This window comes from Prionailurus bengalensis, chromosome B1 (genome assembly GCF_016509475.1).
Source record: "Prionailurus bengalensis isolate Pbe53 chromosome B1, Fcat_Pben_1.1_paternal_pri, whole genome shotgun sequence".
NCBI classification, from domain to species: domain Eukaryota; kingdom Metazoa; phylum Chordata; class Mammalia; order Carnivora; family Felidae; genus Prionailurus; species Prionailurus bengalensis.
The window spans coordinates 105089058-105101884 of NC_057344.1; the positions used below are offsets into that span (position 1 = coordinate 105089058).

General features: G+C 37.7%; 1 protein-coding gene across 6 annotated transcripts in view; it reads left to right on the forward strand.

The window, feature by feature from the left end:
- Positions 1–12827, forward strand: part of PDE5A (phosphodiesterase 5A) — a 142647-nt gene that overhangs the window by 78413 nt on the left and 51407 nt on the right. For all 6 annotated transcript variants that reach the window (XM_043569467.1, XM_043569437.1, XM_043569486.1 and 3 more), the window contains exons 10-11: positions 3627–3802; positions 7153–7212. In XM_043569467.1, coding sequence (XP_043425402.1) covers positions 3627–3802; positions 7153–7212 — 236 coding nt within the window. The remainder of the gene's footprint in view (positions 1–3626; positions 3803–7152; positions 7213–12827) is intronic.

Sequence of the window (12827 nt, forward strand, 5' to 3'; positions counted from 1 at the left end):
AAGGTGGCAGTTCAAATCATTAGAGAAGGGGTAACTATTCAACTATTGTAAAAATCTAGTAGCAATTTGGGAAAAAATTAAATTGAATTAAAAAATTAAATGTGATACAGTGAATCTACAAAAATACTACAGGAAAATATAGGTTTATATATAATCTTAAAATGGGGAAATTTCTTTTAAAAGCAAGACACTATTCAGCAGAAAATCTCTTTTGATTAAGATAATTGACACATGACAAGTACAAAAAAATATATATTTGCAAGATTGGTAATAAGGGCAGGTCTTACATATTAAGCAAGACAGGATGCTAATTTCGGAGTCCACACTATGTGGTAGAGAGTACATGAGACTATAAGCAGGATATAAGAGCTGACATCCTGCTGTGCCAAAAAACCAGGAAGTAAACTGTGGTTAGTGACAACATCTGATTCCTAGAGTTACAGAAAAGGAAATATGATTGTGTGATTTTAGAAACCATCTAGTCCCTACTGACAATGTCAGTACAAGTACTTTCTGAACTCTAATATTATTAAGTAAACTGATACTTTACTAACTGTTCTCCTTCTTGGTTTTCTCCTAATGTTTTTGAATATTTTATGTTATGATTGTATATATTAATTGATTTTTGCTGAATGGTTTTCTTTTCTTTTTGGCTCTGCATTAAGTACTTTGTTTTTATATATAAGTGATTCTGATTTCATACTGATTACTGGTAGATGTGGCATCTCAGATGACCAGTTTTAAATTTTATTATTGTACTCCTCATCCAGTCTTCCAGTCATTAATGAACTTTTGAAAACCCTAGCTGTAAATGTGTCCAAGCTTTATATTTTCTCCTCAAGAAGGACCCTGTTTGTTATAAACTTTCTTCCTCATAGTTTTTTTTTTTTAACTGGGGTATTTTTGTTTGATAGAATTAAATTCTCTGAAGTGTATAAAGGAATCAGCAGGATGATCAAGGATGCTATAAAAATATAACTGTCCATTGTGCTTTCAAAGGGGAATTAGATTATATGCCTAAACGGATAATTTGTCTTTACCCTTTCCTTGCACTGAGCTTAGCCCTGTCTACACATTGTTATCTATAGTGGTGGCTTGTAAAGCAAACACACTTTAGCTGTTCCGCTCTGAGCTGTGGTTGGTACAGCCAGCTTTTGATGTTTGTACACGTGACGTTCATTTCTATACCTTTGAATTCCAGATGAATTAATTAATACTTCTTAATGCACATTCATTGACTTCTGACTAAGGCATAGATTTGAACTGACGTCCCGGAGAGTTACTTAGCTAGGTCATAAGCCCAGCAGCTTGCCTGATAGCCACATCTCAACCCCTTCCTGTTGTCTTTTCCTTTCCATGCATACAGTAATTCTTATAAACTGGTAAAAAGAGAAATCTTGCTTATGGAAAGTGGCCAGTCAAGCAGGAGACAACTTTAGTAGAAATTGAAAGGCAGTTACGTTGTGATGTGAGGATAGAGCAGGAGACATGTGACTCTCAAGAAAATGTGATTTGGGAGACAGCCAGAACCTAGATAAACAGTTCCACGTTTATAATTTGGGGATTCACAAAGGTTGGAGGACCAAACCCTTGCATTGTACCATATACGGAACATGTTCTTTTAAGATAATGCTATCTTTCTTGCAGTGTCCAAATTCATTATGTTTCACTTAAAGTATTCCTTGATAGTGGAATAAGTGTTAGAGAAGTATTCCCTGCAGTGCTAATACAGACAGATAAGGATGTCTTTACTGTCTAAAGTAGAAAAACTCCCACAAACAAACCAGAACGAGCAAAAATGAGAGTACAGTGAATTTGCAGGGCTAAGAATAAATTGCACATCAATGGCGATAACAGGACTTAATGTGCAACCATGGATCATTGTGGACTCTATGAAATCCTTTTGTGCTCTGGGAAAAGTAACTGATAACACACTCTAGTCTTCATGGGAAAGTAGTTTGGGTGAGAGCTGCAGTCCTGCATTCTTTCATTAACTCAGTAAACATTTTTCGAGTTCCTGCTATATGCCAGGCATTTTGCTAACTGAGGAAGTGGATCTGAGAAAATAAAATCTCTAAGGCCAGGCTATGTACAGCCTAGAAAGAGGGACAGAAATGAAATCGGCTGTGATACACCAAGCAATGGATTAAGGGCATAGGAAAGAGTAGTGCCTGCCTCACCTGGGAGGTGGGAGGCCTCCAGGAGCTACTGTGAAGGAGACGTGAGTGTCAGCTGGCTAATCGGAAGGAAAGCAGTGGGGAGCAGTGGAAAAGCACAGGCAACGTTGTGAGCAAGAAGATACAGTTAGGGAACCACCAGTAGTGATCTCAAGGAGGTCAAAGAGCACAGAGCAGAGGAGTGTGGTAAAAAGTGCCCTTTGGGACTAGGCAGAGCCGGGCTTTGAATTTTAGACGTGAGCATAGAAGCTAAGTGGCCTTGAGCAAATGACTTAACTTTTCTGAGACTCAGTTTTTTCATCTGTAAAATGGGGATGGTCATATCTACTTTACAGTGTAAATTTTAAGGCCCAGAGATTGTGTGTGTACTGAAGCATTTAGCATAGTACGTATCCCATGGTGGGCACACACTGGAACTCTGGTATTAAATATTTAGAGATGGAAGAAATAAGGACTTAACACTTTGTTTTACCCAGAGGTGGGAGGTCACTGAACTCCTCAAAGAGAGGCCGCTGGCTCAGAATCCCATAGAAGTAGTTCAGTAAAGACTTACAATGTTGATGTAATTTTCCATTTATATTGACTACATGTTTGACTTTATTTTTCTTTTTTAATTTTTTAAACATTTATTTATTTTTGAGGGACAGAGAGACAGAGCATGAGTGGGGGAAGGGCAGAGAGAGGAAGACACAGAATCCATAGCAGGCTCCAGGCCCAGAGCCCGATATGAGGCTCAAACACACGAACCTTGAGATCATAACCTGAGCAAAAGTCGAAGCCTCAGCTGACTGAGCCATCCAGGTGCCCCTATATGTTTGACTTTCTAAGAGAAGCCAGGACTTGGGAGATTATGATTTTCTTCAAAGATTAGTTCCGCCTTTATTTCTAAATGGTCATTTTTATTTGCATTTATTTGTAGTATCAAAAGTTGTCTGCAAGTATGATTCTCCTGGATACAGAGGGGCTTATTTGAAATTTGAGATGGTTTGTGTGAATTAACCTGTTTTCTACATTCTGTTTTGTATGTTACTGTAGTTTTTAACTTCTGGTTTCTCAGTAAGGAAAGGCAATCTGTGTGACCCAAAATTCTGATGTGCATTAAAATTGTTCTCTTGGCAAATGCACAAAAATCCAATTAGTTTCCAAAGGACAAATTGTCTTTGGGGACTCAGCCGATCTAAAATTCGTGACTGCGTCTGGAAGAAAATAGTACTCTAGGATTTTTTTGAACGCAGGCAACATACTGTGTGAAACAAGTTCTCATGTAAATTGACTTGGTTTACTTTTCTAGCTTTTATATTTGTGAGGATCCGTTTGCTTCTTTGGAGATAGATTCCAAGCACTCATAAAAGCATAAGATAATCTTTTTTTGCGGGGGCTGGGTGTTCAAGTCAATAAAACGTATAATAATTAATAATAATGTTTACTCAATTTCTTGGATTGTTATAGGGGTTTGCCAACTTGTAAATAAGATGGAGGAGAATACTGGCAAGGTTAAGCCTTTCAACCGAAATGACGAACAGTTTCTGGAGGCTTTTGTCATCTTTTGTGGCTTGGGGATCCAGAACACACAGATGTATGAAGCAGTGGAGAGAGCCATGGCCAAGCAAATGGTCACACTGGAGGTGGGCTGACAACTGTGGGACTCTCGGTCTCTGCAGCCACACTCAGCTTCTGCCTTTCCCGCCAAAACAACTCGTGGGGTCTGTGTGTGATAGCAGCGTCTCCTCACAAGAATCAGACTGAATCCTTAGTTCCTCACGGAAACAGCTAAGGAAACGGAGACCCAGAATATTTTAGAGACTAATCAAAGGTCTCATGACCAAACCAAAACTCAGGCTGTTCGTGCCTTCACTCTTCTGACCTTAAGAATGCATTCACACAGATGTCTGCTGCCCGTGCAGCCTGTCTGTCCCTGCTCCAGTGCCTGAGCATCCCTGTCCCCTGGTGAACAGCTGTACTCATACATTTTGAAAGACAAAAATAGAAACCCTAAGCACTCAGAGAACCAGAAGTGAGGAAAAGGGAAACTCTTTCAGATTACAGATGTATGGATCCCACTTCTGAATACCCTGATTCATAAGTCTTGGGTAGAGCCTGGGAATCTACATTATTCCAGAGCTTCCCCCAGGCGATTCTGAATGTGCAGGCAGCTTGTGACCCACTGGCCTCGGACACTGACCTTCGGCAGGCTCCCTCCCGAGGAGGATTACCCTACCCAAGTGGGGCCAGCCCTTTCCAGGTGTATTTCACTAACTGCCTGAAAATGTTCACTTTGCATAACCCAGAAATTTCTTACATCAGAGACCCAGTTTAGGGAAATAGACTTCAAAAGGGCAAACATCTCTACTTATTCATACAGTGGAGTGAAGTATGTTTGAATATTTGCCTACTCCTATGTAATTGAGATCAGTGGGAATCCATGTTTAGAAACTGTAACATTTCCTCCAATCCTCTAATAAGTTCCTAACCTAAATAGCTAGAAAGATATATAAGTAAAAATTTACTAATAACCAAGATAGTATTAGTAATGATGAATATATAACATGAATAGCTTTGCCATGGTATTATATAAGAGACCTTGGATTATAAGCCAGTGGAAATTTTTTTTTGAAATACACACATGTAGGTATAGGTGCATATATATATATATATATATATATATATATACACACACACACACACACAAATATATGTATGTGTGTATATATATATGCACACATATACCTCAGATTACATCTATACACATACATATATGTACATATAGTGTCACACATATATACATATGTATGTATACATGGGTGCATGTGTGTATATACATATATTTTTAATCAAATTTTTTATAGTTCCCTTGGTTTTGCACTGAATTGAATCTAAGCCAGCTATCAATTAGAAATTATCTCTTCTTGTAAAAACGTTTTATTATGGAAAATTGCAAGCATATACAGAAGTATACTAAAATAGCTTAGTGAGTGCCCATGTACTCATTAGCCATCTTTAATAATTATTGACCCCTGGCCAATATCATTCCATTCATACACTTGCTCACTTCTCTGCACTCTTCCACTTTAATCCATTGATTATTTTGAAGCAAATCCCAGACATTATATAATTTTGTTCAAAATCTTTGAGTATTTTCCTGATTGAGATTTATTTCTATTTTAATACTATAGTTTTACTTCAGTTAAATATATGAGTAATTAGGCTTTTACTTAGTCTAAACATTTATTTTATTTCAATTCATTATGGGAAGTCCTATCGATGCTCACAAGTTTAACTTTGAAAAAGATTTTCCTTTCCTTACAAGGCATTGGATAAAAGCTAAGGACACCAATCCCTCAGGTTTTCTTAGGACAGTGAATTATTTTGACCTGGAAGCCATGGTCATTATAATGACCAACAAAACAACAATAATAATAGCTAACCTTTGCCAAATGTTTACTCTGTGTTCTGATGCTCATGTGTACAGACATACCTCATTTTATTGTGCTTTGTTTTATTGCTTGTCACAGATACTGCATTTTTACAAATTAAAGGTTTGTGGCAACCCTATGTTGAGCAAATCTGTCAGCATCATTTTTCCAACAGCATTTGCCCACTTCATGTCTCTGTGTCGCATTTTGGTAATTCTTACAATAGTTCAAGCTTTTTCATTATTATTATATTTGTTATGCTAATCTGTGATCAGTCATTAGGACCTGCTGAAAACTCAGGTGATGGGTTCCATTTTTTTAGCAATAAAGTGTTTTTGAAATAAGGTATCATATATTTTTTTAGAAGCAATGCTATTGCACATTTAATAGACTATAGCATAGTGTCAGCATAACTTTTATGTACACTGGGAAACCAAAAAGTTCATTTGACTCCCTTTATTACAATATTGGCTTTATTGCAATAGTCTGGAAATAAACCCGCTATATCTCAGATATAGGCCTGTATTAACAAAATTAATCATTACAACCATATGAGTAAGGTGTTATTATTATCTCCAGTGTGACAAAATTTATTTTTTAAAACTTAGAATGGTATGTTATTCCTGTATCAATTTAAGTCTGAAAATGGCTTACCTTTCTATCAATCTTGCTAATATCTTTGGGGTTTTTAGTAAATCTATGTTGTCTCTGTCAAAGATGAACTTTAAAAAATATTTTTTAAAAAATATGGTAGATGTTTTAAATATGACCACTGCCCTGATTCAAAAAAATGTCTAAAATATTATCCTATTACTTTGAAGTCATTACTTTTGAATATGGGAATTAATGATTCTTCTGTTGAGTGATGAGAAAATAGTAAGCCTGTCTGTTTAACTCTACTAGGGTAAGAGAAAGTGTACTAGTTAGGTATTGAAAGCAGGGTCCCAGGCCCCCTTGTCCCCTCACTGAGTGCCTCACGTCTCCAGAGGTTACTGGATGGATTTACGGGGCAGCGCTGCCAGTCTTGATCTGTGTGACATCATGTTCTAGCCATGCCATTTTTCTTTATGAAATTCTAGAGTAGTTACAGCCCTCCCCTGAGAGCCTCTTCTAGACTCCTTGCTTTCCAAATGTCAATGTTAAGTGTCAGTTTACGCAAAAGATTTTTTCATAATTCTCACAAGTAGAAATAACTGAAGTCGGTATTATTTTCTAAAAAGCAGTGCAAAAAGAAAAAGCACAAAATAAATTTTCTGCCAACTTTGAGCCAGTAGCATCACTTATCAATAATGTGTTCATTACATCAACAGTGTCAGAATAAAAGTGACAAGACTTTCTCTAAACACAGAGAGAGTATACCTTTTGGTCTTCTGAAACAAGCAATTGAGTCAAATCTGGGATTTTTCTTTCTGTTGAAGAAAAGCAGCAAACAAGATTTGACATTCTGAGGTGTCTAGTTCTCTCTCCAGGAAGTTTTAGCAGAATCTCGAGCTTGAGACGGTAGTCTACATTTGGTAGTTTTCTCTTGGATAACCTGTTTTCTTTGGTTTCTTACCCTATAGGTTCTGTCGTATCACGCTTCAGCAGCAGAGGAAGAAACAAGAGAGCTCCAATCCTTAGCGGTAATTCTCTTTCTTTGTAAAAGTGACTGACTACAGACATTTAATTAATACATAAACATGCTTCTCTTAGGATAACTACTTCCAATGCAATGGTCCCATTTTTAAAAATTCTATTATTATTATCTACTTTGAGAGACCAAGAGTGAGCAGGGAAGGGGCAAAGAGAGAGGGACAGAGAGAGAGAGAATCCTAAGCAGGCTCCACACCATCAGCACAGAGCTTAATGCAGAGCTAGAACCCATGAAGATCCCATGAGATCATGACCTGAGCCGAAACCAAGAGTTGGGCATTTAACTGATTGAGCCACCCAGGCACCCCAGCAATGGTCCCATTTAATTAAATGTGGTAAATATTTAGACGGACATTCATAAAAATATTTAATCAGTTCTACTTTATTGTAGGGCTAAAGAGTCACTGATGATCCAAAGCAAAAGATAACATACTGACTTTGTAGTACATTGTATGATTCTCAATTTTTTTTTTCAATAATGTCACATCTTTCTTAGGCCAAAACTAAATTTACTTTTCAGCTCCTGGGGACAATGTGAACAGGTGACTGACTGTGAGGTGGTTGTTTGGTTAGGGTAACGACAACAAAGATTTTATAATTTGTTATCAATAATCTGCTCTGCATTATTGAGAATTGAGAGTGATTTTAATGTCTGACCACATGGCCTATGGAATGTTACTTGAAATTGGGTTCAAATAAGGTCAGCTCCTGAATTCTTATTACATCGTTATTTAGTATGCTATGAGAGAAAAAGCACACTGATAATGTAAGTAGAATGCTAAATGTTCTAGGTCGTGGTTGAGATTAATGAAAATTTGAGGCACTTACACATTTACAGCAAAGGCTCCCCTTCTGAGTTGAAATTTACTTGAGACAACACAGATGAGGTCTATGTGAGATGTGACAGGAGTCTGTAAAGAATGAGAAGGGTGTGAACAGATCACTGAGATTCTTTTTCATTGTCCTCATCATCATAGCTGGCCAAATGCCAACCCTCTGTGGCCTTACCTACATTTTCTCACGAAAACTGCACAGCTATATTATGAGGGCCACACTGAAGTTAGAGAAGCCAAGTGACTTGCTCAAGGTCACACTGGCAGAAAGAGGGGAAGTCAGGATACAAACTCACACAGTCTAGTTCCAGAGCCCATGCATACAACCACTGTGCTGTCTGTTATGAGCTGTTAGGGACAGAGAAGATTAAAGATGGTTGAAATGTTTTGACCTCCACCATTAAAAAAATGATGGTGCCATGAATTAACTAAAGTGGAAATATTAAGAAGGAAAACTTGGCAGATTTGACTTAGAACGTGGTAAGTGTGAGGTGCTGGTGGAAGGACTCAACGGACATCTTCAGTAATCATGAAAGGCAGGACTGGAGTGGGGAGGGGCTGAACCAAAGGTGGCGATTTGGAGGTCCAGCCTTGCGGTTTGGGGCAGTCCCATGGGGGTAGAGCGGTTGGGAGAAGGGCCTGCAAGACTGAAGGCAGAACTTTTGGGAATCTGGGTTTCTGTGGAAGGAGTGGGAAAAGAACCTGGCTGAGGTACAGATGTGGTCGTTAAACAGGGAGGAAGATTTAGGATGGGGCAGTGGCGCAGAAGGCAGAAGTTTCAAAAAGGAAGGAGGTCCTGTTGGTTGTAGAAGGTTGAGAAGTAGGACTGAGGAAGGCTGCTGCATTCTGTGATCATGTGATTGTTCAGACGGCAGCTTTAGGAGTAAAACTGCGAGAGTTAAGAGTAAATGGTGACAAAACGGAGGAAATGAATATAGACTAGTTTTAAAAGATAAGTTTTGTATAAAGCAAGGAGTGGAGAAGTAGTTATTAAGGATGCTGGCTGCTGTTTTTGTTTTGGTTTGCTTTGTGTTGTGCACAAGGCTCGCTCACAAGGAAGAGAACCAGCATGTTCGTGGATGGAGGGCAAAGGTACGGCAATGAGGGAGTGCAAGGCAGGGAAGAGATCTGGACCTTGGAGCAGCCTAGGCATTGAGCGAGACAAGAGGGAAGCGATGATAGTGATAGTAGTAAGAATAGCTACATTTATTGAGCACTTACCTCATACATGGCATGTTGGAAGTTCTTTGTGTGTGTTCACTAAGTGTATTTAGTCCACAGCAGCCCCATCAGGTCGGTATGGTTAGCAGGTGGAATGTGAGGAATTTAAGATTGAGAGGCTTTAGGTTGTCCTGCTCGGGATCTCCCCGGTCGTAAGTGATGGTGCTAGTACTAACTCCGGGCAGCCCAGATCCAAAGCCCAGACTCCCCTGTGTGGCACTGGAGAGGTAATGAGCTGGAAAAGGAAGGCTGAGGACTTACAGATGTTCTCAGTTAAATCAGTGAGTAGAAAGCGGAGTCATTTATTTGCCAAGAACAGTTTAAGGAACTTGGGATGTTTCACCTGAAAGGTTAAGCTTCTTTTGGGGTTAGCCTCATTCGGGATGGACTTTATTTATTTTGTTCATGGCGGTATTTGAAGAAACGAACAGTTCTTCAATTATTTACAGAGGTTTATAGGTTATAAATATCTTTCACATCAGGCTTAATTGGCATGTTGGTCTCATCCTTCCAGAATGATGAAGTTTTTAACTAAATGCATACTGTGAGTTGGACATTATCACATGGAAAGATATATCTTGAAGTGCTTGCGAGCACTGCAAGAGTATTAAATTAGTTCTAAAATGAGGGCAAGGTTACACTCTGCCATGTGTTGTTTTAGATAAATAAAAACTAGCAAATAGAGCAATTTCTGAAGATAATGCTAAAAACATCACTAGGATATTAAACTTTGCTTTCACTTTGAAAATAGCAATCTTTCAGAAAAAATCTGAAAATTATTTTCTCAATTATTTTTATAATTTTAGCGAGAGAAAAACGCTTTGGAATAACTGAAAATTGCTATATTGCAGTATTGTTCAAAACCATCTGTTGTTTCATTTGGAAAATAGATTTCTGGCAGCTGCATTGGGAAATTTAGGGTTACGTCACTTATAGGTCAGCTAATTTATTTAAATTGGTTGAAATTCAGCAACTGAATTCAATACTGGTTTTCCATCAGCCTAATAAAAATTCCTTTACAGCCCCGACTGCACAGGTGTCTGCATCATCCAGCAACTACCAAAGTTGCTTTGTCGTGTATCCGATTATTTATCTCAATTTAAGACCTAAAATAAATTGAAAAGCTGCCTAATGTTTCTTCACTTTTATTTTTACAAGTTAGTTCTGGAGATAATTAAATAATATATTTAAGTATACCAAATATTTATGCCTGTTTCCAGAAAAGTTCTCTAATTATAACAAAAGTATAACCAAGTTGATAGGAAACTCAAAATCCTTATTTTTTCCCCTTTGTTTTACTTGAGTTTTTAATCTAATTTCTCTTGACTTAAAATTGGGTGTAGCAGAAATAAGGCCTTAAACTAAGCATTTTACCATATATCTTTAATGATCCTTAGTCACAAGTTGTTGAGATAAAAATAAATGAACCCCAGCTACCTGGCAATGGTTATTAGAAAATTATTAGTTAAGATACCAGAATGAAATCAGTATTTATTACCAGTAACTGAGTATTTGATTGACTGGTTTCCTTTTCTGCTTTCCTCTTTTGTTAGAAGAGTAGTGAATAAATATGTATTAGAGTTTAGTTTTTTGAAATAAGCTCAGTTTTGTCGTGGGGTCACTGCTTATTCAGTTTATCTCTATAGCTTCTGCTTTATAGCAATTTCTGAATCATATGTAATGTATATAAAAGCAAACTCACCCTTTCGTGATCCTGAAAGGTTTCTGCATCAAAATAGTGAGATAGGGAGAAGCTGACCTCTCAGGCGGGATTTCCTAGAACAGAATTTACTTCATCTTGACCTTAATCTTTCAGAGCCAGAAACGTCACGTGAACTTTCTTGATCAGGAGTGTGTTCCTGCTGCATGTGACAGCAGCAAAGGGCAGAGCCATGTTCCTGACTCAAATCCCTGATGCCCAAGTCAGTGGCAGAGTATAGATCTAATTCCTTGTATCAAGATGATCATCACATCCCCCACTTTTTCAGAAAATCTATATATGGATAGTCAAATTATAAATAGAAAATTTTGAGCCAATAATAACAAAGAGTTGATGTTATGATCTTGATAACCAGTGTCGCTGAACTGTAGTAACCTACGGCATCCAGGAAGGCACACTCTTCCTCAAACAGTGCTAGAATTACCCTGAAACCGTCTGGGTCCTTTGGACTTCCTGTATACTATCCGTTGATACATTCGTTTTTATAGATGTCTATAACATTAACTGGGCTGTGTCTTTTCCACATTGGCAAGACTTAGTATATTCTGTTTGATTCTTCCTGCTTTCCTTCGGCAAGCTAATCTTATCTTTTCTGCTTTGAATTCACTAGTACATTACTTCCAATGGTAATCTTAGCTCCAGAATATAGTGGCACCATTCTTCAGCTTCTTATATACTAAATAGATGTTAACCAGACTAATTCCTAATTTAGTCATAAATTTACCCTGAGAGTTTTACTTATAAGCATATGTACATATTATCAGAATCTTGACATTAGCATGTGCCATCTTTGCATGGTTTTGAAAACTGTATGCTCATTAGTTTTTATATTCTGTGCCTCTTTGCCATTGAGATTTAAAAGATGACATTTAGGGACACCTGGGTGGCTCAGTTGGTTGAGCATCCAACTTTGGCTCAGGTCATGATCTCACAGTTCGTGAAGTTCGAGCCCTGTGTCAGACTCATTGCTCTCTGCAGAGCCCACTTCGGATCCTCTGTCCCCCAATCTCTCCACCCCTCCTCAGTCCATGCTTTCTCTCTCAAAAGTAAATAAAAACATTTGAAAATAAATAAATAGTCACATTTATATAATGTTACTAAGAAGGAAAAATCATAAAACATGTTGGTATAGTTATTGAAGAAAATATGCTAATCCAGCCGTGCTGTGCCTTATTCACTTCTGCATTCTCTATAAGATTCGGTTCCACATACTAAGTTGGTTATTTACTTCCCTTTGTATAAGTAAGATTTCTTTTTCATATGTATTTGGATTCACTTCCCTCTTAGAGAAAGATAAATTCTAACAGGCTTGTAAGTGGTATGGATTTTTTCTTTAAAAACATGTTTTCTGTGCATGTTAGAAGTAGGGAAGAGAGACATTAGCCTTCTGTAAAGTATAATGTGATGGCTGTCAAACTGACTTTATTCAAAGACCTAGAAACAAACTGCTCCGCATAAAATGGTGCCCCAATAGGTGGGGGTAGTGATCAGGGACTGACAGGGAGAGCTTAAAACACCTAACTGAGGGTCTCTGCTTGTAGCTACCAATGAACCCATGAGATATCTTACATTAATTTTATGCCTGAAAATAGTTTCCTTCAATAATTGATCATTGAGGAAAACCTCTTTTCATCCTAACATTTATAATGAATAAACGTCAGGAGTAATGTAACAAAATGCCTTTATACAATACTGAAGCTAATTGGAAGAATTTGACATTTTATGGATGGCCAAGTTCAGTATCTGCTCTTCTTTTCAAACTTATTTTAAGAAATGACTTTCTGAATAAGGGAGCCTTGCCGTAACAGTTGGCAGTTAGGAGTTATTTTGT